Raw genomic sequence first — 27,561 nt, forward strand, 5'->3', positions numbered from 1 at the left:
CCTGTTTTCTTTTATTATTATTATCATTATTCTTATTTTCAAATTCATATTCTTGAATTTTAGTTATTATAACTGGACTATGACATCGTTGCTTTCAATGCCATCTTTCCATCCTTTTCTTTTTTTAAACTAACACAGGAAAACAAGGAACTAATATGTCTGCCTTCTGTTTAAAAATGATCAAAGAACAGAAACGCTTACAAGTAGTTTTTGTAAATTCAAGTACAGGTATGTTTTATCATTAATAAGTCCATATTATTGTCTTTCAAAAGTAATTACATTACTTAAAAAAATGTGAGGCCATAGACTTAGTTTCTACACTCCCTCTGGTATATTTACATCAGCCTTCACACATATTTCAGCTAAAATGGTTTCCCTCATTTCTGTAAAAGCATAGAGATGTTAGTTATCTTTATAGAAACAAAACCACAAATGTCAATTTTTTCTTTCAAATCTTACACTTTTTTCAAAAAATTTTGTGGGTCACATTATTCATGTGCATCTAGAAGTCAATCTTAATTAAAGAAGCAGAACGTTGTTTTAGGAAGTGTATAAGATTTTTTTTCCAGAAAATAACTTTGCAGCCAGCAGAAAGGGTTTTCTTTGGTCATTTTCTTTAAATCAAATTCAGTTGTGAACGTTTTTCATCAAATGTATTCTACTTTTGCTTGGAGTTTGTGTGATATATATATATTTTAAATTATTTCAAACACAACACTGGTTCCCATAATTTTCATAAACCCGACTTTTAACATAGTACATTTGTTTGTGTCCCATAATCCACACCATGAACTATTCAAATAGCTTTTTTTGGTAAGATATACAAATACTATAAATTAGTTCTATAAGTACTTCCCCAAACTTCTACACTGTACTGTAAATATGTTAGTATTATTGATGAATGTACTGTATTAGTAAATGTGCTTTGTTTACTAATGTATTCATCGATAATAGACATCAGATACCAAAACCAAACAGCTGTTGTCTTGTTTGGTGTAGATTTCAGCTTCTCATAATGATCTATAGTGAGTCTTCTCAACAAGGACAAAACAGAAACCTCCAAAAACACCAAGATATCAGAGAATCTATGACCAAATGAGAATGAGCTTTATGGTTTTTTAATTATCCTTTAATCATATTTCATTACTTTTTCCTTTTTAAAATAATCTGAAAAAAGATCTTTATTTAACTTAGTCTAGCTACGTGTTAAAAAAAAAAAAAGGATTTGCATATTACCTCCAAGCAAAGGTCTATTTGAAGCTTACCAGAATCCGTTGGGCATCAAGGAAGCACACACCCACCTAACCAGCTTATAAAGACAAGTCCATCTTCCAACAGCTAAAAACGCTTCTTTATTTACATGCTGATTCACACCGACGTCTGGAAATTTTCACAGAGATCAGGTGCAGCCAGACTCATCTTCCCTGCAAGTAAGTCTTCTAAATATAAACTAATCAAAGCAACATATTAAGTCCTTGTTTTCCTATTTAAATGTGTTTAATAATTTGAATGTGGTAAAATGAAAAATGTTTTGATAACTTAAATATTGAAATCTGCATTTCTTTCTTTCTCTTTAGAGAAGATATTTGAAATCTTGGCAACAATGGGGCGAGCATTGATCTTGCTGATCTCCACAGTGATCATGTTTGTGTCATGGGGTGTCAAAGCAGAGGTCAGTGTTGCTCCATCTGAGCTCCATTCTTACAGAGCCACACAAATCCATTGAGTTGTGTGATCTTCCTGAATACATGTAAAAAAACAACAATCTGAAGGTCTAAGAGAGTCAGAATTCATTCAAACATCTTTTTTGGGGGTGGGGGGATGCTAACTGGATATGTCTGTCTTTAAAGACCAGCCCAGGCCTACTCAATCCTACAGTTGGGACTTCTTCTGCAAGTGAAGCTACTGGTACCACTAATGGAGCTACTGGTACCACTAATGGAGCTACTGGTACCACTAATGGAGCTACTGGTACCACTAATGGAGCTACTGGTACCACTAACACTATGTCATCTACAAGCATTACAACGACTCACAACGGTAAAAAAACAAAACAAAAAAAACTAGTCACCATGGACAAGAACAGGTCTATTCAATGACTTAACAAAATCTACTTAATGCCACCTCAGATTCTGCTGCCACTACAGGGGTACCAAACAAGTCATCAGCCACTTTGTTATCTCCAATGCCACACCACGGTAAAAAAAACACTACTACTCACCTTCATCAGAAACAGAAAACCTAATTTAAGTGAATTTACCAAGGAAAGAAAAATCCAACAGATCAAACTGCAATTACTTTTCAAAAACCAAAAAATTCATTTAAAAATGTTTAAAACTTTAACCTGCTATGACTTTTGCTTTGAAAATGTAGTTTAAGTCAACAGCAGTCAGTTAGAAGTGCATTTGAATTTCAACTGAGAGATTTACTTGAATTCCTGTAAACATAGATTGGGTTAATAGAAAAAAGTGCATGGTACTTCAAAGAGACTGAAACATCCTGAAATGCCTGTATTTGATATCAATGATGCAATCCTGAAATATTAGTACTGCTAAGACTGAACTCAATGCTTAAACTCATAGTCACTAAAAGAACTTTGTTACTTCCAGTTTTTACAATAAAAAATAACAAACAAAAGCATGACATTCTATTTATTTTATTAAAAATATTTTGTCACTTTGGGTCGTTTTTTTTATTGCAGTACTAAAAGGAACAGTCGTGTTGTTTTTAAATGTACATAATTTGTTTTATCATTGCACCATCAAACAATGCGTCCTTTTTTTGAGATTTTGATTTGTTAGTTGAAGCCCGTTTCGTCTGACAGCTGACTTTTGTGTTTCCCTTCCAGCTGCACCGATCCTGCTCTGCGTCGTGGCCGGGGCCATCCTGGGGACAGCATGAAGATGAAGAATGAAGCTGTGAGGATGCAATGTGGGCAGTGTCAAACTTTCTCTTTCCTTCACCCTTTAGATTCATTTGCATATGTCTGAATTTAAAACTCAATTGTAAAGCAGCAAAAGCAGAGCATTTATAAGATAACCCTTTTTAATCATGTCTGTCTGATCCAGTTATAAACAGAACGAATCAGCAGAAACATCGATTAGTGTTAAATAACAGGAGCAGACAAAATATTGCAAGACACAAAAAAACTTTGGGTATTTTTTTTCCATGCACAAAAGATACAGCAAAATATCTGGACCAGCTTTGATTTGAAACGTTTTTTGTTCCTGTTTAAATTTTCAAGCAATAGTCTTTTTTTAAAAATCTTTTAATTTCATTTTTTGATGCCATGAATAAAATTTCCATCCCATCTTTACATTCTCCTTGCTGTTGTAACTTGAACGTGCAAATAATTCATAATGTTCCTGTCAGAACAACTCACAATAAATATTATTATAAAATTAGTGATAAAAACATTTACAAAACGGACTACAGTAATAAATTATTGAAAAAAATCTTTAAAAATAACACACGAAAATCAAACATAGCTTTTATTTCAACAGAGTTTAAAAATATCTACAGACATTATCTTGAAACTGTAGTCCCAAGAAAACGTCTGTGGAGTTTAGTTTTTTCCACACTGAACATTTGAGTACAGAAAGAGAAGCAAAGGAAACATTAGATTAGATTAGATTAGATTAGATTAGATTAGGTTAGATTAGAAAACCTGTAGCGTGTGACAGATGAGTGCCATGGGGGCAGCCGTGGTGCAGCAGTAGGGCAGTCAACCCATGATCATAAGGTTGCAGGTTCAATTCCCGCACGCCCATGAGTCGAAGTGTCCTTGGGCAAGACACTGAACCCCACCTTACCTCTGGTTGTAGGCAGGCGCCTGTGCTTGACGGTGGAGTGGCCACCAGTGTGTGTGACTGGGTGAATGGGTCAGTGACTGCACTTTGTCCTTGTAGGTAGAAAAGCACTAAATAAATATACCCCATTTGCCAAAATCATAGTTTTGTTTCTGTCTGTATAAAAACACTCTTTCCAATGTTTTTTTATGCAAAGGGAAGAACATGTTTAAAACATTTGCTTGAAAATTTGGTAAGGTATAAAAATTCAGCAAACACACAGAACAAAGCAGGAACTGCAGATCTGATAAACGGAAACTCAGAGCTACTGCTTCACAGCCTTTCTCAAATTTTAAATAAAGTTGGTAGTTTTCTTTCTCTGTTTTTGTTGTTGTTGTTCCCTATTTGAGCTCCTGTGTGCACTGCTGGATGAGTAAATACTGTCTCCATATATTTTCTTATCTTCTGTAGACAAGGGACTGTCCAGAATGAGATCTTTGTTTTTTTACATGTGAGATATTCCTGTGCTTTGAAAATAGACAAATATGTTGTACTTATGCAATCCTGAAAACGTTCCCTTCATTTGCGTCTAACCTCTAAGTATCCCGGTTAGAACTGTTTCTGCCTTGACTGTTTATTGAATAGAAATATCTTGATCTTTTACAATGAATGCTTATTTTCATTCTGTAAGGAAAGTCTTGCAAACTTCATAATAAAAATACAGTTTCTCTTAAACTTTGTGTTGTTTCAAATGTTTTTGAATATCAGCAACTGAAATCTGTAATAAGTGCAAGGTTTAATCTGAGTCAGATAAACTTGACACTCTATGACACAGTGAAAGCATTTCCCAAACTAACATCATACAAAATTCTGTCGAAAATATATATATTTATAAGTAACATTGGAAATCAAGTTATATTGCCATCAAAGAAGTGGGAATCAGACTTGGGTTTTGATAAAGACCACTCTTTTTTGGTCACAGATTTGCTCAAACACTTTTAGACTAACCAAAAGTCCTAATCTGCAGCTGATTCAGTTAAAACTCTTCATAGGACGGGACAAAGGATATTCTAGATGGGCCCTAGAGAATGACACCTCTGGGTTTTATAACAGCAATACCCCAGATAACCATCTGCACACACAGTGGCTTTGCACATCAGTCTCATGGTTTTGGCAAATGGTGTGTGTAGACCTGTCAACCTGGCATGACATTCCTGTCACAGCTTCTCCATCTCTCTGTGTACTTGGTGATATGAGTGCCGTCAGTATAGAGGAAAGATTGAAATCCGTCATCTTTACTGCTCTTTGCACAGCTAAAAAAACTGAGTTAATTGGAAGAGTAAAAACAGCATCAGTTCTAATCAATACCAGAACTTACCTTTGGATCATGTCAGCTTGGAGTTAACATCAACAGTGAACAAAAATGACATAAAAGAACTTTAGTCCCTCTGGTCCCCCGTAATTAGCACCATCACCTAGTGGGGGTAGGTGGCCAATGTGCTTCTCTCCGGGGCCTGTTTGTGGGGGTGTGGTGGTCTCGTCTGGGGGCTCCGCCATCCGGGTCAGGATCAATGCCTGGGACGGGGTGGGGTTTTGCCCCTGGGGTCTCTGGGTTGAGGGTGGGATGCGGGGGACTCTGCTTGGGGGGTGCTGTCTCTTCCCCCGGGAGTGGCTATCTCTATCCTCTTTTCTTCCGTCCGGTCCAACAAGGAATGCATACAATCATAATCATCATAAATAAGGCTTGGCCTCAAATGCAAAAGGGCTTTATCGGAAGGTTGGTTGTTACCTTACAACTGTTTTTGTTTCATTTTTGCTGTGTTTTTGTCACTTTTGTCCTTTTTGCTTCTATTACTTTTTCTGTGTTTCTTCTCCTGCTAAGATTATTAACATCAGAGCATTTGGGCCGGATACATCTTACTCAAACACAGGATATGCTGGGTCATATCGTCCCACCAGCTCCTGGTGGAGCTATACGATTTGGTAGTTGGAATGTGAAAGGAATAAAAGGAAGACTTTAATAAGACGTTTAAAACAGCTGAACACAAAGATTGCATTTTTGCAAGAAACTCATTTGAAAGTAGCTGATCACTTAAAGATGCGTTTGGGTGGGCTGTGCAACTTTATTACTCATCATTTGACAGTAAAGCCTGAGGTGTTGCTGTACTTGTCCATAAATCAGTCCTGTTATCTGTGACTGAGGTAATATCAGACCCTAATGGCCGCTACTTAATAGTTTCAGGCAGAATCTGTGGTAAAAGTCTTGTATTAGTGAATGTCTATGGGCCAAACTTTGACAGTGAGGATTTTTTTTAAGAAACTGTTTCTTTCTCTTCCTAATTTATATAATAGTCAGTTTATCAATAGTCGAGACAAGATGGCGCCGTGAATGGACGCCTGTTGCCATAGCTCCTGTTTACGTGCACTGTTCTGTAAATAGCTTTTTAAATTATACTACTACTTTGATGTTTGCATTTATGCTACATTTTCTTTGTTCTTGTTTTTTTTTTATTTCATTCTAAGTCTTTTTTTCCCTCTGCTGTCAGTTGCTATGGTGACAAACAAATTTCCCACGTGTGGGATCAATAAAGTACTTCTGATTCTGATTCTGATTTATAATGGGAGGTGATTTTAACTGTTGACTTCACCCAACACTGGATCGCTTCTCATCTAAGCCTTATCCTTCGTCCAAATCCTCCAAAGCCACACAACCTTTCATGTCACAATTTGGCATCACAGATGTCATTTCAATCCAAGTATTTGGCATTCCTGTTTTTTTGGCCGGTGTGCGGCTCTTTCTCTAGAATAGATTTGTTCCTCATTGATAATAATTTGCTCTCTGCGGTCAACTCTTGCAAATACATCCCCACAGTAAAATCAGATCACTTACCTGTTACTCTTGATTATGCCTGCACAATATACCGCAAATTTATCGTTATCGCGACATTAAGCTGTGCAATATGCATACCGCAAAAGACGGCGAAAATCGTAATAAATGGTTACCTTAAATGTGCTAAAACAAACTCATGGCAGCTTGAAATATTGAACAAATGAAACAAATCCCTTTATGCATTTAACCAATCGGAAGGACCCGTTTACGTTGTTGATCAATCAGATGAGCCCTTTTATGTTTGATGTTTGCCGCCTACGTCGACGAGGGTCATTTGGAGTATAATTTTTAAACTGTTGCAGTGAACACGGAAATGATGTTTTTGGTTGTTTTGATATTTGTTTATATACCGCGAATTATATCGTTATCGCAATATTAATCACCAATATCGCATATCGCGAGTTTTCCTCATATCGTGCAGCCCTACTCTTGATGTTTCGCTCCCATGCAACTCTTTGTCATGATCTCCATGGCGGTTTAACTGATTGCTGCTCAAAGACACAGACTTTGTTCAGTTTGTTAGTGAGCGTATAGGCCTCTTCATTTCCACTAATACTACACCAAATGCATCTGCAATTGCAATTTGGGAAGCATGTAAAGCTTTTTTGGGAAGGGAAACAATATCATACAGTGCTTATAAAAGTAAGATTGCCTCACAAAAGAGAAATAAGCCTGCAGAATCTCCCAGTGCTGATTTATCCAAGAAACTGTTCATAAAAAAGGCAGAATTTGACTCAATGGCCACCGACGAGGCAGCGCAGTTAGTAGTTAGGACCCGTTACAGCTATTATGAGTTTGGTGATAGGCCTAATAAAATACTCTCACACCAGATCCGACGTCAACAGCTGCTCAAAATGTTACTGAAGTCTTCACTTCTGATGGACTTTCTGTCACGGGTCCGCCGTCAGCTGCCTCCCTCCTCCCTACTCCTCATTGGAACCAGCTGCACCTCATCACCTCTTCCCCAGCAGACCTTCTTAAGGAGATCCATCCCAGCATACTACGCCAGTCCGTTACACTCTCTCCGGTGCCTACGCCTGGTCTCTAGTTAAGTCTAGTTTTGCCAAGTTAAGCCACGTACTTACCTTGCCTTGTTCTACGCCTTCAGGTCCGCTCCTCCACGGGTGCCGCTGGTTCTTCCTCGTCACAGGCTGTCTACGCCGTCCTCGGCTCCACCACTCGCTCCAAGCTGTGCTCGCCGTCCTCGGCGCTCCACCTCGTCAAAGGCTGGCTACGCCGTCCTCGGCTCCACCACTCGCTCCAAGCTGTGCTCGCCGTCCTCGGCGCTCCACCTCGTCACCGGCTGTCTACGCTGTCCCTGACGTTCCTCCTCGTCCACGACTCGCATCCCCCCTCAGATTAAATCTTCTGACTCGGCCTCGTCTCCTGAGTTTCTTCTGGGTTCCAGCAACTGGGTCTCCATAGTGTTCGACCATGACACTTTCAATTAATTCTCAAACTATCAATGATGAATTAAAGGATTTCTATTCTGCTTTATACACCTCTGAGTGTTCACCTGATAAGAAACATTACAAAGCTTTTTTATTACAATCAGACATTCTCTCAATGGCTCTGAGTCCGTAAGGGTGGGGGGGTTGATGAAGGACCCAAAATGCAGAGGGGAGGAGGAAGGTGGTTCCAGGTAAAAGGGGTTTTAATACTCGTAAAACCAAAAGCGCTGCAGAGCAGGGAAATCAAACAAAACCAGCTCTCGTGATACACAGGAAGACAGGGAATCAAACAACCAGGTAAATGATGGTATGGACCAGCACAAGAGGAAGGCAGAGACAAGACTTAAATACAAACAGAACTGACATGACACAGGTGAAAAAGATCAGAAGGTTACGTGCCACAGTCCTTTAAATATGCAGTTGTTAAACCTCTTCTCAAAAAGCCCAGTTTAAATCCTAGCATCCTGGCCAACTATAGACCAATATCAAACCTCCCCTTTATTTCAAAAATCCTAGAAAGGGTCGTAGTTAAGCAGCTTTACTGCCACCTACAGGACAACAGCCACTTTGAAGACTTTCAGTCAGGGTTTAGACCCCACCACAGTACGGAAACTGCACTAGTTAGAGTCTCTGAAGACTTATTACTTGCATCAGAAAAGGGACTACTTTATACTCTGGTCCTGTTAGACGTTTGACACCACTGACCACGGTATTTTACTCCAAAGATTAGAGCATGACATAGGGATCAGAGGATCTGCCTTCCAGTGGTTTAAATCCTATTTAACCGATAGGTACCAATTTGTTAATGTAAATGGACATTCCTCTCATTGCACTTGAGTTAGCTACGGGTAGCTTTTTATGCTACCCTTAGGAAACATAATCAGGAAACACAGCATTAATTTTCACTGTTATGCAGATGATACGCGGTTGTATTTATCCATCAAACCTGAAAAGAATGACCAGATAGAGAAACTGAACGCCTGCATCAGAGACATTGAGACCTGGATGACAATTAATGACCTCCTCCTGAACCCAGAAAAAACTGAGGTCATTATACTAGGTCCTAAAAACCTCAGAGATGCTCTGTCTGCTCAGATAGTCTCCCTGGATGGTGTAAGTATAGCCTTCAATTCCTCAGTTAGAAACCTTGGGATTCTATTTGACCAGGTCTTATCATTTAAGGCTCACATATCACAGGCGTGTAGAACTGCCTTTTTTCACCTGCGCATTATCCAAGATCAAAAATCTACTTTCTAAGAGTGATGCTGAAAAACTCATCCCTGCATTTGTTACGTCGAGGCTGGATTACTGTAACTCTTTGTTAGCAGTGTGTCCTAAGGGTTCCTTAAGAAGTCTCCAGCTTGTTCAGAACGTGGAGCTAGCTGGAACTAGCAGAAGAGATCACATCACTCCTGTGTTAGTTTCACTTCACTGGCTCCCAGTTGATTCTAGAATCAAGTTCAAAATCCTCCTGCTAAACTATAAGGCCTTATTTGATATGGCCCCATCCTATATCAAAGACCTCATAGTCCCATACCACCCAAACAGAACACTTCGCTCCCAAAATGCAGGACTGCTTGTGGTTCCTAGAATTAGTAAAAGTACAATTGGAGGTAGAGCGTTTAGTCATCAAGCCCCTGTTTCATGGAATAAACTCCCAGAAACTGAACAGACAGAAATGACGGCCCTGAATGTCATTGGATAAAACCTTCTCTCCGTGTTCCTGTTGTGGAGACTTTAGAACAGTTTCAGACAAACTTCTTCTCTGTGAAGAGCGGTAACGTAAAAACAACTGCTGTCAAACCATTTTCCTTCTCGTTTTTGTTTCTTTCAGCTGCTCTGTTGCTTTAAATGTCCGACTTTGTCTCTGCTCCTGGTCTGAAATGTTTTAAATATGGAAAGAAAATCTTCCCTTTTAACAGTGATTTTTGCTTTACTGTTTTGTTTTACTGATCCAGTTTTCTATCAAATAAATTCCCTATTTGTTCATAATTTCCCTCTCTGTTTATTAGTAAACAAAGATTTTTTCTTTCATAAAGAGTTGCTTTTATCACACCAGGGGCCTGTTTCAGAAAGGAGGTTCAACCAACTCTGAGGTTGAACTTGAACTCTGAGTTGGTCAATCGGGAGATTAACAACTCTGAGTTTTCTGTTTCAGAGAAGCTGATCCGAGTTGGGTCAATCAACTCTGAGTGGACTGATTCGGAGTTTAGCGTGCGCACCGCGACTATAAGAAGCCATTATCAATGGAGCGCAGATATCACGAGTCACCATGGCAACCGTGAAAAAAAGAGGTCTGCGTATTTTTCGCCAGCTGAACTTGACGTGCTGCTGCAGAGTTACAGTGAATATGAGCACATATTCCAGAAGAAAAGCAACACCGCTGCATCTGCAAAACAGAGACAGTTAGCGTGGGGAAACATAGCTGCTCAAGTTAATGCCTAAGTTTGCATTTAAATCATTGTTATAAAATATTGGCTGTAATAACTTTTTAAATAGCGTAAGGAGTGAAATAAAAAATGGCGATATTTAGGTGTACTTTTGAAGTGTTATTCCTGGTGTAAATGCATGAAATGCTGCATAGTGTACAGAACCAATCTGGGGGGGGGGATGCATTTAACGTCGGTAATGTTTAGAGGACTTTTTTGTTAACCTCCCCCTCTTGCAAACGTTGGTCAGTTTAATATTAATACATGCAATTGTGTTTTTAAAAGTGAACTTTCGTCTACTGTTGAACCTTTCGCTGCGCGATGACTTCTCCTTTCTTTTCTCTCGTCCTTCCGACCGACCGTGGTCAGAAGCGCAGGGGAGATTTCCTTCAGGGCCGAAGGGAATTCTCCTTCGGGGTTCACTTCCCGTTGGAAACCCTCAACCTCCAGAGCGGATTACGAATGACTCCAAAACAGTTATTCTGGGAATGACACCTTCTCTTTATTTAACTAAGTGCTCCGTCCTCCGAACACAAAATATATTCCACGCACACACCTCCGCTCCGTGCTCGACCCCCCCCCCCCCATCTGCACCTGCACTCGCACCCCGCTCAGCACACACACACTGCAACACTACCCTTGTATTGATCAAGTGGTATAGGTTTATATGGGATTAAGAAAGTAAGCAGTGCTAGCAAATTGTGTTTCCAAAAAGTAATTGTTACATGAATCTAATTCAATGTCCCTGATTTCATTTTCATGTAGATGCAATCCTGCAGGAATTAAAAGAACATGGCAGCAGCTAAAAATGAAGTATAAAAACATAATTCAAACAGGTCAAATTTGAGCATGTCATGGATGTAGGCTTTGTTGACAATATTTGACATATGAAACATCTACATAGCAAGACCTAATGTTGTTTTCATTTTGTATATGTGTAAAGCAGTAGCCTAAATGAGTCAGCAGGGGGTGCTATTGTGGTGCATTAGCTCTCTGGGTTCAGGTTTGTTTTATATTTTATCCCTCGCGGGACACCGTATTTGGAGTTCTTGACTACTCTGTGTGGCGCGAATTCCCTCAGTGTTCGTTTATGGTTTGGAAGGTAAGCACTCTAGATTGCACCCTCTGCATCTTAGTTAAATAACTTGACCATAAGCAATTGTTATGAGGTTTATGCAAAAATATATTTGTGTTGAGATGTTCAGTTGCCACCTGAAAGGGTTTTTTTGGAGTTTATTTCATTGTTTAATATGAGCTTGTCAGCTTTTTATTGTAAGCTATGTAGTTAGCTATGCACTTTATTTCTATGTTTAGCAGCTAATGAAACACAGCACTTAGTTGTTTTTTTTTTTAGTTCTGTTTAATGCCTTATTTTAAATTTGCATCTACAGTTTTGTAAATGACCAACTGAGACTGAGTGTTCGTTTATGGTTTGGAAGGTGGAATTGTCAGCATCAATACCAAATAAACGGCGCGGTCTGAGCCACGACCTTGATCACTGTGTGTCCGACTCCTGCCTCACTGGGTACCCCTAATCAACTACAAATAACACAACGCAGAGTCTTCAGGGTAGAGAGGTGTGGATCCTGCTCGGAGTGGGTTACATATGTAATTGACTGCAACGAAAAACGGTAACGCTCAAACAAAAACGTCTGGAGCAATGACAAAATATTGAGTCTTCTCAAAATCCTCGTACGAGGTAAATATAATTCTCTACGAATTAATGCAGCCTCTTCGTCTATTGGGTCCTCCAAAAAAGAACAAGCCATTCTTGTCACTTAGACCGTCTCTGTCTGTGTGACGGAAATTTGGGCAATGAAGGTTAAAGCGAAAAATACCACTTCGTCTTTAAAAAGGGGAGGGGACCGGCAGAAACCTTGAGTTTGGAGAATAAAACCTGCTCCCGACCAGGTTAGGTTCACAGCATAAGTAACCATGGACACTGACTCCGAGTATAAGTTACCTCTCTTTCAGAAACGGGTTTGACTTACTCTGCTTTCTCTGGTTTAACAAACCTCCCATTCTGAAACGGAAAACCCAGGGTTTCCCTGATTTCAGGGTTAACGCACTCAGAGTTTACACTTAACCTCCTTTCTGAAACAGGCCCCTGAACTAACATATTTCTGTGTTTGTGTTCAGAAGAGTTTGAAGACAAATACCAGCAGATGGAGCAGTTGGGCAAAGGAGGCTTTGGATTTGTTTTGATTTGACGGCCTGCAGGTTAGTGTTTGTCATGCAGCTGCAGCCAAAGAGCTTGTGGCTTTCAGTAGAAAATCATTCACATACACATTTTCCTTTTGGATTGTTGTGCTATATCTGGTCTACGTTAGTTAAAGTTTTCATCTGAAATGTCTGAAAGATAAGTGTGAATTCACATTCTCTATTTGTTCCAGAAACTTCCTGAAGTTTTGCTCATTGACTGAAATCTGGATGAACATGTTAGTTTGGGGTTTGATGCAAACATGTTCAGAAGATTGGAGTAATAATACTACAGCCAGGACACCCCAACCCCAGGTACGAGTCAGGACCCCCCAAGGGAGACCCGCCCCACGCTCCAGGCAGCCACCCACCCGGCCCATGGTTGGTTCAAGAAGGAGCAAGGCAGGGGCCAGCCATCCCAGCCCAGGGGGAGAAGACCCAGGGGAAGAGGGGGTCCACATGAAGTGTTGTGAAACATGGCCCAACCAGACTCGCCCACAGTTGGAAATTTGGTGCTTAGGGGCAGGGACCAGACCCCACACCACAGGGACTCGGACACCCCCAGGCTCAGATGTGATGTGATCCCCGGCTCCCTCTGCCATCAGACTCCTTAACAGCTGACAGGAGTCTGGAACAACAAACTGCAATTTGCACACCCTCATTGTTCATTTTTGTTTATTATTACTGTTCTTGCACATTTAGAATTTGCACGAAATCTAATTTTGCAGAGTTACATTTTTATTTATGTTATGTGTGAATTTTCAGTTTCCTGTATATATCCTATTATTTTATTTATTTAACTTAACCTTGGGATTCGGACAGCAAAGTAAGAATATATTGTGGAGGAAAACCCGTTTCTTACAAGTCCATCTTCCAACAGCTAAAAACGCTTCTGTATTTACATGCTGATTCACACCGACGTCTGGAAATTTTCACAGAGATCAGGTGCAGCCAGACTCATCTTCCCTGCAGCAAGTAAGTCTTCTAAATATAAACTAATCAAAGAAACATATTAAGTCCTTGTTTTCCCATTTAAATGTGTTTAATAATTTGAATGTGGTAAAATGAAAAATGTTTTGATAACTTAAATATTGAAATCTGCATTTCTTTCTTTCTTTCTCTTTAGAGAAGATATTTGAAATCTTGGCAACAATGGGGCGAGCATTGATCTTGCTGATCTCCACAGTGATCATGTTTGTGTCATGGGGTGTCAAAGCAGAGGTCAGTGTTGCTCCATCTGAGCTCCATTCTTACAGAGCCACACAAATCCATTGAGTTGTGTGTTCTTCCTGAATACATGTAAAAAAAAACAATCTGAAGGTCTAAGAGAGTCAGAATTCATTCAAACATCTTTTTTGGGGGTGGGGGGATGGGGGGGTTCTAAACTTTGAACAAGCTTTTAATGCTAACTGGATATATCTGTCTTTAAAGACCAGCCCAGGCCTACTCAATCCTACAGTAAGCAACACTGCTGGGACTTCTTCTGCAAGTGCCCCAGTTACAGATGGAACTAATGGTACCACTAACACTACGTCAACTATATGCTTTACAACAACTGCCTTAACAATTAGGCCCACAGCTGCTTCAACAACTGCGTCAACAACTGGGCAAACAGCTGCTTCAACAACTGGGCAAACAGCTGCTTCAACAGCTGGGCAAATAGCTGCTTCAACAGCTGCGTCAACAACTGGGCAAACAGCTGCTTCAACAGCTGGGCAAATAGCTGCTTCAACAGCTGCGTCAACAACTGGGCAAACAGCTGCGTCAACAACTGGGCAAACAGCTGCTTCAACAGCTGGGCAAACAGCTGCTTCAACAACTGGGCAAACAGCTGCTTCAACAGCTGCGTCAACAACTGGCCAAACAGCTGCTTCAACAGCTGGGCAAACAGCTGGGCAAACAGCTGCTTCAACAGCTCCAAATTGCGATAACGATATAATTTGCGGTATATAAACAAACAGCAAAATAACCAAATAACCATTCCCAGTTTAAAAATTATACTCCAAATGACCCACGTTGACATAGGTTACAAACATCTAACATAACAGGGCTCCATCTGATTGGTCAACAATGTGAAGGCGTCCATCCGATTGGTCAAATGCATTAAGGGATTTATTTGATTCGTTAAATGGTTCAAGCTGCCATTAGATTGTTTTAACACATTTAAGGTTTATGATTTATTGCGATATTTGCCGTTAGAAGCACCATGAAAACCTCTGAACTAGTGTTACCTACTACACTGCAGTGGTCTCTTCAAAACATCTGAAACAGACTAGAGCAGATTTAAGTTTGATGTGGTCTATTTTCAGTCATTGAAAAGTGTAGAAATAAGTGATGTCACCAGAATGCACCAAATTGCACCATATTAAAATTTTCCGGGGGGGCATGCCCCCGGACCCCCCTAAAGTTGCAAGCACCTGCGGAGCGGCGGGTCCCGCTATGCGCGGTGTCGGGCCAGTAACTTTCAGGCAGGGCCAGTAAGTTTCAAAAACTACTGGCCCTGTGGGCCAGTGCAAATTTCTGGGCTATGTCAACCCCTGAACCTGCAAAATGCCAGAAGAGTGTAAGATGAGGGTCAGAAGACTTCAGGTGAGCAGCAGTGACTGCGGCTGAACCTACCGGTTCTCTATACACATTCTCAGCCGGAATGTATTTGATTGCTACCTGTATGACACAAACAGAGCTTTGGTGAGCATTTTCCTCCTGATCTGCTCCATCAAGAGCTGCTCTACGTCACACTTCTGGTTACCCATCAGAAATGCGATGGCCGGTATAAACGGACCCGTAGCCTCCTTCTCCTAGCAGGCCATCCTTCGTGTACTTTACTGCAGAGACAGACCAAATATGGTCAGTTATGACTGTGAGGAAAAAGTAATCAACAGAATTTAAATGTCCTCCTTCACTGATTAAGAAACCTGACTATTATTTTCACCTTCAAATGGACCATGGAATGAATACTGGCTTTTCCAACTTGTTTTAGACACTATCGCTAAAGAAAAAGTTAACCCAGGATAAAAGGATTCCTTTTTTTCTAAGGGAATAGCGTGAAAAAAACAGAACTTTTCAAATCTCTTTTAACAGCATTGATTTAAAGACATGCAGAAGTATTTGCTGATTGTGTGAAGTGGATTACATCAGCAGATTTTGGTTCAGATCAGTTCTGGATCAACTCTGGAAAATGAAATACAGAGTTCAGTTTTTCACAGGGAATAATCCTGAATCAACAGTTTAGTTAAAGTTCGACAGTTTGATGACTGAAATGTTGAAGGGCTTCATTCAATTATTGCTTTAACTTCTTTATCTCTTTATCAAGCCTTGTTGAGTATTTACATCAAATATTTTGTTCTACTTAAATCTTTTCATTTGATGTTTAGAATAAAGTGACAGATAACTATTTAAAGTTATGGTAAAAACAGAAATTCAAAAGTTTTCTGCCAAACCTTTGACAAAACGTTTCAATGATCAACACACAGAGGTATGCAGAAGATGAGCTCTGAAACGCATATTTTTTATTTATCTTTTGATGTATTATAGCAAATAAAGTTTTTTTGTAAACGGTTCTCCAATATATTTTAATTTGAGCGACGGATTTTTTTCACTTTTTTAATGATCCTCCTGTCAGATTGATTCTAAATCAGCTTCTAAGGTCAAATATTTTGTGCAGTAATCCGATTGTTAACAGTGAGAGGCAACAGACAGTCTTATATTCATCTTACCGCTGTCAGACTCAGAGTCAAGTTCTGGTTCTGGTTCTGGGCTGCTACTGGTCTGAGACATTACAGAGTTGAAAAAGCCCCCCTCGTGAGAGCGCTGCATCTTTACTGTCAATGGCAAGAACCCAAATCATTATCATGTTTTTAGGCCATTTTTGTCATGATTTCATGTAAAAATGAAGCATCTGGAGGCAGAATGAATGGAAAAAGTGCTTTTTCTGTCAATCTGCTGCTCTTTAGTAAATCTCTTCTTGTTTAATGCCAAAAGCAAAGAACAAAGATTGATTAGAAATCAATACAGCAGTTCCTTAGCAAAAAAAAAAAGTTTTTTTTAAATCTGATGCTTTTATTATGTTGTGACTTCCTCTCTGCAGGGGCGCAACTACCGAGTTTCATAGGGTTATGCGGCCACAGTATATAATGCCCCCCACCACCACCACCACCACCACACATACACACACTTCTTTTGTGTTTCAATGTATAAATCTCATTATTTCTTCTCTGATCTTGGATTTTAGCTCATCAAAACATCTTTGTGGGCCATTTTCAACCATGTTTTTCCTCAACGCGTCCCCAATTTTGTGTGGTGAAGGTCATTCAGAAAGGTCTTCTATGTAATGCCTTGCCCAAGCCATCTCCTCTGCACCTCTCTGTTCTTCTCCCTCTTCATCATCTGATCGTCTCTCTTTCTCTTTATCATTATCATCATCATCATCTAAACCTCTCTCCTCATTCTTCTCTGTTGTGACTGACTTGTCATCCATACCTGCACTTATTTTCCAAAAGGACACAGTGAACATGTGGTCAGCAGAAGTTTAAATCAGAATGAGCAGGTAGGTTTTTGTGACTTTATTGGTGTAATCCTTGTGCTATCCTAGGCACTTTAATGTTGAGAGTTGGGTCATCTAGACCCACTAGAAAGTGCGCTGAACCTTTTTTCTTCAATGATTTGTGATCTTCACTGGTGTCGATGGATTACATGAAATCTTTCCACCTTAATCCACCTTTGTCATGATAGGGAGAAGGCATGTCAAAGCGTGACTCTTAAGTTGCTGCTCTCGCTTCTCATTGTTTTTCCCTCCGCCATCTTTGTTTGAATATGTGTTCTTCTTCGTCCGCCCGCAACAGCCAATCTCGCAACGAGCGCCCCCTATCGACCCTCAGAAGAATTGTCTTACCAAAGGATGGTTAATATAACGTTTTACAGGGTCTTTAAACGTACATAAAAGGTCGATACTTGACGAAGACGTCTCGAGAATCTATCGCGGGACTGAATATCGCGATATATCGCCATATCGATATTTTGGCACACCCCTACTGTCTAGTGGGTCTAGATGACCCAACTCCCAATGTTAAAATGCCTAGGATAGCACAAGGGTTATAATAAATTAAACATCTCGCTAATGCATGTTTTTTAAATAAAGAATACTATTTCAAAACTTGGTATGAACTGGCTTTGCCCTGAACGTCCACCATAAGACCAACCTGTTTCTTTCCTCCATCTGTCCTGATTCTTTTTCTCTCTCTTCTCGTCTTTCTCTCCATCCTCACAGCTGTATGATATAAACTTTGGGTTAGGAAGATTTAAAAAGAATAAAGTGCCAATTAGCGGTGGGTTAGAATAGATTTCTTTATTGTTCTCAAACATCTCAAAATGTTTAGTTAAAATACAGTGTCGTTCAGCCAATCATATGTTTAAATTTAAGAACCAGTAAAATCATTAAAATCATGCATATAGAGGTACGTGTCATGGTGCCTCTGTCAGCCCCTCCCCCGCCTGATCTGCTATGGATGCGACAAGCTGTTCCCACTCACCTCATCATCTCTGCAGCCTTCTTAAGGAGCTTCTGGACCTTCACTCGACGCCAGTTCGTTGTTCCTCCTATGGTGCATATCCTGGTCTTATCTCATGCTTATGTATATTGCCACGTTTTGCCTACTCATTGTGCTTCTCGCTCTGCCTCAGGAAAAATCTCTCCGGATACTCACCTGGTCGCTGTCCTCTGGTCTCCCGTGTATTCAGCCTTGGAAGTCCGCTGCAAGAAACCTCCAGCCAGTAGCCGCGCTTCCGCCTGGAAAGAATCATCACTCAGATACCTCTCCATTAAATCTCCTAAACTTACCTCGTTGTCTGAGTCTCCTTCCGAGTTTCAGCATTCCGGTCACTCTGAACTTTCGCCCGATCATGACAGTACATTTTTAAAAGAGATTCAAATACTGATAGGTATTCAGCGAGCCTGATCTCTTCAAATCAAATCAAATCAAATCAAACTTTATTTATGTAGCACTTTTCCTATGAAAGCATAGCACAAAGTGCTTTACATTAAAACAAAATAAATAATGTCAAAAACGGCACGAAAATTAAAAGAGCCCCTCCCCGTTCCCACACACCACCCCCATTTCTCCCACCCCCAACCCCCTAACTGATGGGGGAAAGACAATGACAAAATAGGCTGAGCACGAAAACAGAATGTTTGCTATTGACAATACTACCATATTTACAGTACAGTATAGAAGTTTAAGGAAATACTTATAAAACAAATGTGTAGTATTTGTACATCTTACAAAAAAAAGCTAATCAAATAGTGCTTTTTATGCCAATTTTCATAGGGAGGACCCAGCCACCAAAGACAAAGGAAGAAGGGGAATTGTTAAGGGCAGCAGTGGCTCAGGCGGTTGAGCGGGTCGTCCAATGATCGAAGGGCCGGCGGTTCGATTCCCGCTTCCCCCAGCCAACTGTCGTTGTGTCCTTGGGCAAGACACTTCACCCTCCTTGCCTCCAGTGTGGCATGAATGTCCCGGTGATGGTCAGAGGGGCCATAGGGGCGAACTGGCAGCCACTCCTCTGTCAGTCTGCCCATGGGCAGCTGTGGTACATCAGTAGCTACCGTCACCAAGTATGAATGAGGAGTGAATGAATCATGGACACAATGTAAGCGCTTTGAGTGACTTGAAAAGCACAGATAAATCCAATCCATTGTTATTATTGTTCATTTAATGCCATAGTCACATGCACACATACGGGAGGCTGCCCCTACAGGTGCTTCAGGGTTTGATTACAAGGGAGTGCAACGAGCCATTTACTTCATCCAGTGTGGGTCCTTGGGCAAGACCCTTTGCTCTACATCCTAACTATGTAGCCAAAAGGGAGCCAAAGTCTGGGTTCCCCTGTGCTGGTCCCCATCTCGTATAAAATACAGGGTTGTGTCAAGAAAGGCATCCAGCAAAAAACTCCCAACCAAGCCGCCTGTGCAGCTCAGTGAAAACTGATTCGCTGTGGATGTGTGAAAAAATAAGCAATCTATTCCTGTGGGCTACCCAAATCAACACCAGAGGGAAACATTTGTACAATCTGCAACAAGAAGCAGCTATGGGCCCAATAAACACTCCTTTGGGAGACCAATGTCTAAACCGGTGTGCCGTGCCATGAGAAATGGTCAGGTGTACCGTGGAAAATTAATTTTCCCTGACCTATAAAGATTTACCATCAACAGGATATTAGCTCTGTGTTCGTCCAAACAGGCCCTGATAAAACAGTAGTTGGGAAAGTGAAAGATCATAAAATACTTTACTCTTTGTGTTTATTTGATTCTATTAAGGACACTTTGGTAAGAATGACGGTACTTCTATTTAGCCGCAGTTTTAGCAGACACCGGAAGCTTTGTTTTTGGAAAAGTCCCACCCCTTTAACTGTCTCCACTAATCATTCCTGGAGGTTTAATCATATGTCATCAGTCTGACCAATCAGAAGTGGTTAAACTCCTCACTTCCTTGTTCCGATTTAGCTCATGAAGTTTCTCAGTTCCACCAAAAATAACAGCTAAAGCTCGTCTTTAGCGGTGTAGCTCCCCGCAGAATCTGATGTCAGACCGTGGAAAAAGTGAACAAAATAATGAAGCTCAGAGAAGAGAGTCTGTCTGGCATCGGTGTCAGTTTTTGCTCTACATCTCCCATGATGGATTGGGTGATAGCATCTCTGCAATGTCATGAAGCACAACGAATGCACACATTAGTTTGTTTTAACAGTTTCTTCCACATCTTCTTGATGAAATCAGAGGTGAACAGTTTGGTTCTCCTTCATGGTTTGTGTTTATCATTAACAGCCAGACATCCTAATGTTTAGTCCATGTCATGTTTCTAACAAAAACAGTTTTCTAATAATATCTGTAATCAAGGAGAAATTCAGCTTCACTTTTGAAGACTTAAGCTTAAATATAAGCAATAACTTAATAAAAAAAACAATAATAAAGCTAAGTGGCCAACAGACATATTTAAACTAAACTGAAACAATTTATTTACCCAAAAAGAAACTTTTACATTTGTGATTTCTCTTTAGAGAAGATTTCGTCTTTAGAGCAAGTTACATTTGTGATTAAGACTAAAGAAAAACTAAAACTTCCGTTGGATAAAGCAAAGTGGAACTATTGTTACTTGTGCTGTATCCAGTCGGACAGAAATTAAGTGAACACAGAATAAACCACTAACTTGAGAGTAATGTGTGGTCTAGTTTATGTTAGTCTAGTGTTAAGCTAACGCAGATAACATGACGTGGTGTCAGAAGTGAAACAAGACAGTCATGAATAAGCAAGACACACAAAGGATGAGCAGAGATGGAGCAGCGGCCGTGCCTCAGTTAATTATTACAAAACTATCAGAACTTTTATTACAACATATAGGAAAAACAGACTATGGAGTCTCCTTTTTTCAATTTTTGGATGCTGGTGTGCCGCAGGACTTTTGTCAAGGAAAAAAGTGTACCTTGGCTCAAAAAACACTGGTTTAACCATTCAGAGCAGTTGTCATCCACCTTTACAAATTGTTCCATGTACTTCCTGAATCTCCAACAGTGACCCAGTTGGCCAACTAATTTACTTATTAATTTTTGAGACTCTTGCCGTCTTTAGAGCAAGGCAGCTGACAGTTGTCATGTCAAAGGAAGGACAAAACACTCAAGCTGACTAGAAATAGACTGGTGTTTCAGTTCAGTAAACTGGGATGTGTGACATTAAATGGATCAAAAGGCGATTTTTTCTTATCTCAAATCTAGTAACCTCTTTTTTTTTTTATCAACAACTGATGTTATCAGGAGTATTGGAGTATGACCTCACCATGTGACACAGTTGTAAATAAAAAGATGTTAGCATTATAAAAAATTAAAATGTCAGCTGTTTATTCAAAACTTATTTTTGCTTCTTTCAGTTTTCACAAAAGAACCAGGAAAATAAAGCACACAACAGGAAAATCCCATTTATAGTTGCAAAACATTGCTAAGCAAATTCTCACCAAATAAAATGGGAAAAAATCGTAGTAGTCTCTTTTACTTGCATTCCTGTTTTTTTTTTTTTATTATTGTCATTATTCTTATTTTCAAATTCATAATTTTGTCTTTTAGTTATTTAAAGTTAACAAAAATAAAAACAAAAGTTAAAAAATAGAAAAATAAAACAAAACAAACAATGTGCTCAAAAGGCAGAAGGTAGAAGAAAAATGTTGCATGTTTCCACCCTTTTACAACACCATTTATTGCGTTTATATCCATTTACAGTTTTTCTTTCAAAGCATTTGATTTACCCTCTGTATGACACCTATGCAACAGAGACAAGTAAGTTATTTCTGGCTTTAAATATAATCAGTGCTGTTTCACGTTTAAATAGTTCCCATAATTTCATAAACCCGACTTTTAACATTTGTTTGTGTCCCATAATCCACACCATGAACTATTCAAATAGCTTTTTTTGGTAAGATATACAAACACTATAAGTTTTTTATAAGTATTTCCCCAAACTTCTACACTGTACTGTAAATATGTTAGTATTATTGATGAATGTACTGTATTAGTAAATGTGCTTTGTTTACTAATGTATTCATCGATAATAGACATCAGATACCAAAACCAAACAGCTGTTGTCTTGTTTGGTGTAGATTTCAGCTTCTCATAATGATCTATAGTGAGTCTTCTCAACAAGGACAAAACAGAAACCTCCAAAAACACCAAGATATCAGAGAATCAATGACCAAATGAGAATGAGCTTTATTGTTTTTTAATTATCCTTTAATCATATTTCATTAATTCTTTCTTTTTATAATAATCTGAAAAAAGATCTTTATTTAACTTAGTCTAGCTACGTGTTAAAAAAAAAAAAGGATTTGCATATTACCTCCAAGCAAAGGTGTATTTGAAGCTTACCAGAATCCGTTGGGCATCAAGGAAGCACACACCCACCTAACCAGCTTATAAAGACAAGTCCATCTTCCAACAGCTAAAAACGCTTCTTTATTTACATGCTGATTCACACCGACGTCTGGAAATTTTTACAGAGATCAGGTGCAGCCAGACTCATCTTCCCTGCAGCAAGTAAGTCTTCTAAATATAAACTAATCAAAGAAACATATTAAGTCCTTGTTTTCCTATTTAAATGTGTTTAATAATTTGAATGTGGTAAAATGAAAAATGTTTTGATAACTTAAATATTGAAATCTGCATTTCTTTCTTTCTCTTTAGAGAAGATATTTGAAATCTTGGCAACAATGGGGCGAGCATTGATCTTGCTGATCTCCACAGTGCTCATGTTTGTGTCATGGGGTGTCAAAGCAGAGGTCAGTGTTGCTCCATCTGAGCTCTATTCTTACAGAGCCACACAAATCCATTGAGTTGTGTGTTCTTCCTGAATACATGTAAAAAACAAAACAATCTGAAGGTCTAAGAGAGTCAGAATTCATTCAAACATCTTTTTTGGGGGTGGGGGGATTGGGGGGGGGGGGTGTTCTAAACTTTGAACAAGCTTTTAATGCTAACTGGATATGTCTGTCTTTAAAGACCAGCCCAGGCCTACTCAATCCTACAGTAAGCAACACTGCTGGGACTTCTTCTGCAAGTGCCCCAGTTACAGATGGAACTAATGGTACCACTAACACTACGTCAACTATATGCTTTACAACAACTGGGCAAACAGCTGCTTCAACAGCTGCTTCAACAACTGGGCAAACAGCTGCTTCAACAACTGGGCAAACAGCTGCTTCACCAACTGGGCAAACAGCTGCTTCAACAGCTGCTTTAACAACTGGGCAAACAGCTGCTTCAACCGATGCGTCAACAACTGGGCAAACAGCTGCTCCAACAACTGGGCAAACAGCTGCTTCAACAGCTGCGTCAACAACTGGGCAAACAGCTGCTTCAACAACTGGGCAAACAGCTGCTTCAACAACTGAGCAAACAGCTGCTTCCACAGCTGCGTCAACAACTGGGCAAACAGCTGCTTCAACAGCTGGGCAAACAGCTGCTTCCACAGCTGCGTCAACAACTGGCCAAACAGCTGCTTCAACAACTGAGCAAACAGCTGCTTCCACAGCTGCGTCAACAACTGGGCAAACAGCTGCTTCAACAGCTGGGCAAACAGCTGCTTCAACAGATGCGTCAACAACTGGCCAAACAGCTGCTTCAACAACTGGGCAAACAGCTGTTTCAACAACTGCGTCAACCACTGTGCCAACAACTTCGCTCAAAACTGTGCCAACAACTGCTTTAACAACTGTGCCAACAACTGCGCCAACAACCATGCCAATAACTGCATCAACAACTGTGTCAACATTTGTGCCAACAACCTTGCCAACAACTGTGTCAACAACTGTGCCAACAACCATGCCAACAACCATGCCAACAACTGCGTCAACAACTGTGCCAACAACCTTGCCAACAACTGCGTCAACAACTGTGCCAACAACCATGCCAACAACTATGCCAACAACTCTGCCAACAACTGCGCCAACAACTGCGCCAACAACTCTGCCAACAACCATGCCAACAACTGTGCCACCAAGTACAACAACTGTGGTGAACACAACCAAAGCCCTTAATACCACTTTGTCATCTGAAAGCTGTGCAACGCCACACCACGGTAAAAAAACAAAAATACATAACTGCTCACCTTCATCAGACTAATTTAAGTGAATTTATCAATGAGAAAAAAATCCAACAGATCAAACTGCAATTACTTTCCAAAATCAAACTTTAACGTGCTATGACTTTTGCTTTGAAAATGTAGTTTAAGTCAACAGCAGTCAGATGGAAATGCGTTTGAATTTTAAACGAGAGATAAATTTACTTAAATTCCTATAAACATAGATCGGGTGCATTGAAAAACGTATATGGTACTTCAAAGAGACTGTCATTCTCAAATGCCTGTATTTGATATTAGTGATGCAATCCCGAAAAATTAGCACTGTTAAAACTAAACTCTGCTTAAACTCATAGTCACTGAAATAACTTTTATTCCAGTTTTTACAATAAAAATAAACAAAAACACGACATTCTATTTATTTTATAAAAGTACTTTGTCACTTTGGGTCATTTTTTGTTATTGCAGTACTTAAAGGAAATTCTTAATTCACAGACAGTTGGGTTGTTTTTAAATGTACATAATTTGTTTTATCATTGCACTATCAAACATTGCGTCATTTTTTTGAGATTTTGATTTGTTAGTTGAAGCCCGTTTCGTCTGACAGTTTATTTTTTTGTTTCCCTTCCAGCTGCACTGATCCTGCTCTGCGTCGTGGCCGGGGCCATCCTGGGGACAGCATGAAGATGAAGAATGAAGCTGTGAGGATGCAATGAAGGCAGTTTCAAACTTTTTCTTTCCTTCACCCTTTAGATTCATTTGCATATGTCTGAATTTAAAACTCAATTGTAAAGCAGCAAAAGAAGAGAATAAAAAAAAACATTTTCCAGTCATGTCTGTCTGATCCAGTTATGACCAGAATGAATCAGCAGAAACATTGATCGATATTGTTATAGAAAGGCAAAAATAGGCAATCCTTGTATTTGTTTAGACATTTATCTGCTGCAACACTTCAGGGAGGCAGAAAGCAAAAATGTTAGAAAGCAGGAGCTGACAAAATATTGTAAGAAATCAATAAACTTTGGTAGTTTTTTTTCATGCACAAAAAATACAGCAGAATATCTAAACCAGCTTAGATTTAAGTGTTTTTTTGTTGTTGTTTAAATTTTCAAGCAAAATAGTCTTTTTTTTTAATCTTTTATTTTCATTTTTTGAAGCCATGGATAAAATTCCCATCTTTACATTCTCCTTGCTGTTGTAGCTTGAACGTGCAAAGAATTCACTATGTTCCTGTAAGAACAACTCATTCATTCATTCATCTTCTTTACCGTTTATTCCCTTTCGGGGTCACGGGGTTGCCGGAGCCTATCCCGGCCACTTGGGCGTAGGCAAGGGATGCCCTGGACTGGTCGCCAGTCTGTCGCAGGGTAGAATATCCTCAATCACACATCCATTCACTCTCACACTCACACCTATGGACAATTTAGAGTTGCCAATCAACCTATGAAGCATGTTTTTGGACGGTGGGAGGAAGCCGGAGATCCCGGAGAAAACCCACGCATGCACGGGGAGAACATGCAAACTCCACACAGAAAGGTCCCCCATTGATGTTGTGTTTTTCATGTCCCCCAGCCGGGACTTGAACCGGGGGCCTTCCTGCTGTGAGGCAAGAGCGCTAACCACTGCGCCACCGTTATTATTAAATTAGTGATAAAAGCATTTAAAAATCAGACTACAGTAATAAATTATTGGGGGAAAAAATCATTAAAAATGACACACGAAAATCAAACATAGCTTTTATTCAACAGAGTTTAAAAAATATCTACAGAATGACATTATCTTAAAACTGTAGTCCCAAGAAAGAAAGTGACTTTAATAAACTCACTTTTTAAATTAAGGTGTTTTTTATTCAACATCACAAATGTCTTCAATTAGTCGGTGGCTCTGTTTAAAGATGGACATCAGACTCTGTGGAGTTTAGTTTGTACCACACTGAACATTTGAGTACAGAAAGAGAAACATTAGATTAGATTAGATTAGATTAGATTAGATTAGATTAGATTAGATTAGATTAGATTAGATTGGATTAGATTAGATTAGATTAGATTAGAAAACCTGTTGCGCACTAAATAAGTATTTACCCATTTACCAAAATCATAGTTTTGTTTCTGTCTGTATAAAAACACTCTTTCCAATGTTTTTTTATGCAAAGGGAAGAACATGTTTAGAACATTTCCTTGAAAATTTGGTAAAATAAACAAATTCAGCAAACACACAGAACAAAGCAGGAACTGCAGATCTGATATACGGAAACTCTGAGCTACTGCTTCCCAGCTTTCTCAAATTTTAAATAAAGTTGGTAGTTCTCTTTCTCTGTTTTTGTTGTTGTTGTTGTTTTCTGTTTTGTACGTATTCAAAATAAAAATAAAAATTTCCTTTAACTTTCTGTTGTTTGGAATGGATTGAGTAATACAAATTTTTTGGAATATCAGCAACTGAAATCTGTAATGAGTGCAAGGTTTAATCTGAGTGAGTCAGATAAACTTGACACTCTATGACACAGTGAATGCATTTCCCAAACTAACATACAAAATTCTATCGAAAATATATATATTTATAAGTAACACTGGAAACCAAGTTACATTGTCATAAAAGAAGTGGGAATCAGACTTGGGTTTTGATAAAGACCACTCTTTTTTGGTCACAGATTTGCTCTAACACTTTTAGACTAACCAAAAGTCCTAATCTGCAGCTGATTCAGTTTAAAACTCTTCATAGGACGGGACAAAGGATATTCTAGATGGGTCCTAGAGAATGACACCTCTGGGTTTTATAACAGCAATACCCCAGATAACCATCTGCACACACAGTGGCTTTGCACATCAGTCTCATGGTTTTGGCAAATGGTGTGTGTAGACCTGTCAACCTGGTATGACATTCCTGTCACAGCTTCTCCATCTCTCTGTGTACTTGGTCATATGAGTGCCGTCAGTATAGAGGAAAGATTGAAATCCGTCATCTTTACTGCTCTTTGCACAGCTAAAAAAACTGAGTTAATTGGAAGAGTAAAAACAGCATCAGTTCTAATCAATACCAGAACTTACCTTTGGATCATGTCAGCTTGGAGTTAACATCAACAGTGAACAAAAACGATATAAAAGAACTTTAGTCCCTCTGGTCCCCTGTAATTAGCACCAGCACCTAGTTGGGGGTAGGTGGCCAATGTGCTTCTCTCCGGGGTCTGTTTGTGGGGGTG

At 39.5% G+C, this 27,561-nt stretch overlaps 1 protein-coding gene across 9 annotated transcripts; it reads left to right on the top strand.

Annotated features, from left to right (window-relative positions):
* The first annotated feature begins 885 nt into the window (after positions 1 to 885).
* On the top strand, positions 886 to 26,706 carry LOC111949057 (uncharacterized). Of its 9 annotated transcripts, none has more exons than XR_013650692.1 (8): positions 11,501 to 12,135; positions 12,698 to 12,778; positions 12,952 to 13,732; positions 13,884 to 18,357; positions 18,437 to 22,825; positions 22,973 to 23,067; positions 23,288 to 24,365; positions 24,997 to 26,706. XR_013650692.1 is itself a non-coding variant. In XM_078935272.1 (5 exons), the coding sequence occupies exons 1-5, from the start codon at positions 1,361 to 1,363 to the stop codon at positions 25,047 to 25,049; spliced, it is 477 nt and encodes a 158-aa protein (XP_078791398.1). In that variant the 5' UTR covers positions 886 to 1,360; the 3' UTR covers positions 25,050 to 26,706. The 9 variants fall into 9 exon arrangements, 2 of the variants coding, with proteins under 2 accessions (XP_078791398.1, XP_023820940.1); XR_013650693.1 differs by having other exon boundaries at positions 13,884 to 15,346; XR_002875158.2 differs by having other exon boundaries at positions 13,884 to 13,978; positions 14,189 to 22,825.
* Positions 26,707 to 27,561: the final 855 nt, after the last annotated feature.

The sequence above is a fragment of the Oryzias latipes genome, chromosome 17 (assembly GCF_053564925.1).
Source record: "Oryzias latipes strain Hd-rR chromosome 17, Olatipes_Hd-rR_3.1".
In the NCBI taxonomy this organism is placed as follows: Eukaryota; Metazoa; Chordata; class Actinopteri; order Beloniformes; family Adrianichthyidae; genus Oryzias; species Oryzias latipes.

Bases quoted from the DNA above. Each gene is read 5' to 3' on its own strand.
- LOC111949057 (XM_078935272.1), top strand. From the start codon at position 1,361: ATGCTGATTCACACCGACGTCTGGAAATTTTCACAGAGATCAGGTGCA. The intron at 1,431-1,577 runs GTAAGTCTTCTA...CTTTCTCTTTAG, and splicing joins CAGACTCATCTTCCCTGCAA to AGAAGATATTTGAAATCTTG. The intron at 2,199-24,996 runs GTAAAAAAAACA...TTTCCCTTCCAG, and splicing joins ATCTCCAATGCCACACCACG to CTGCACTGATCCTGCTCTGC.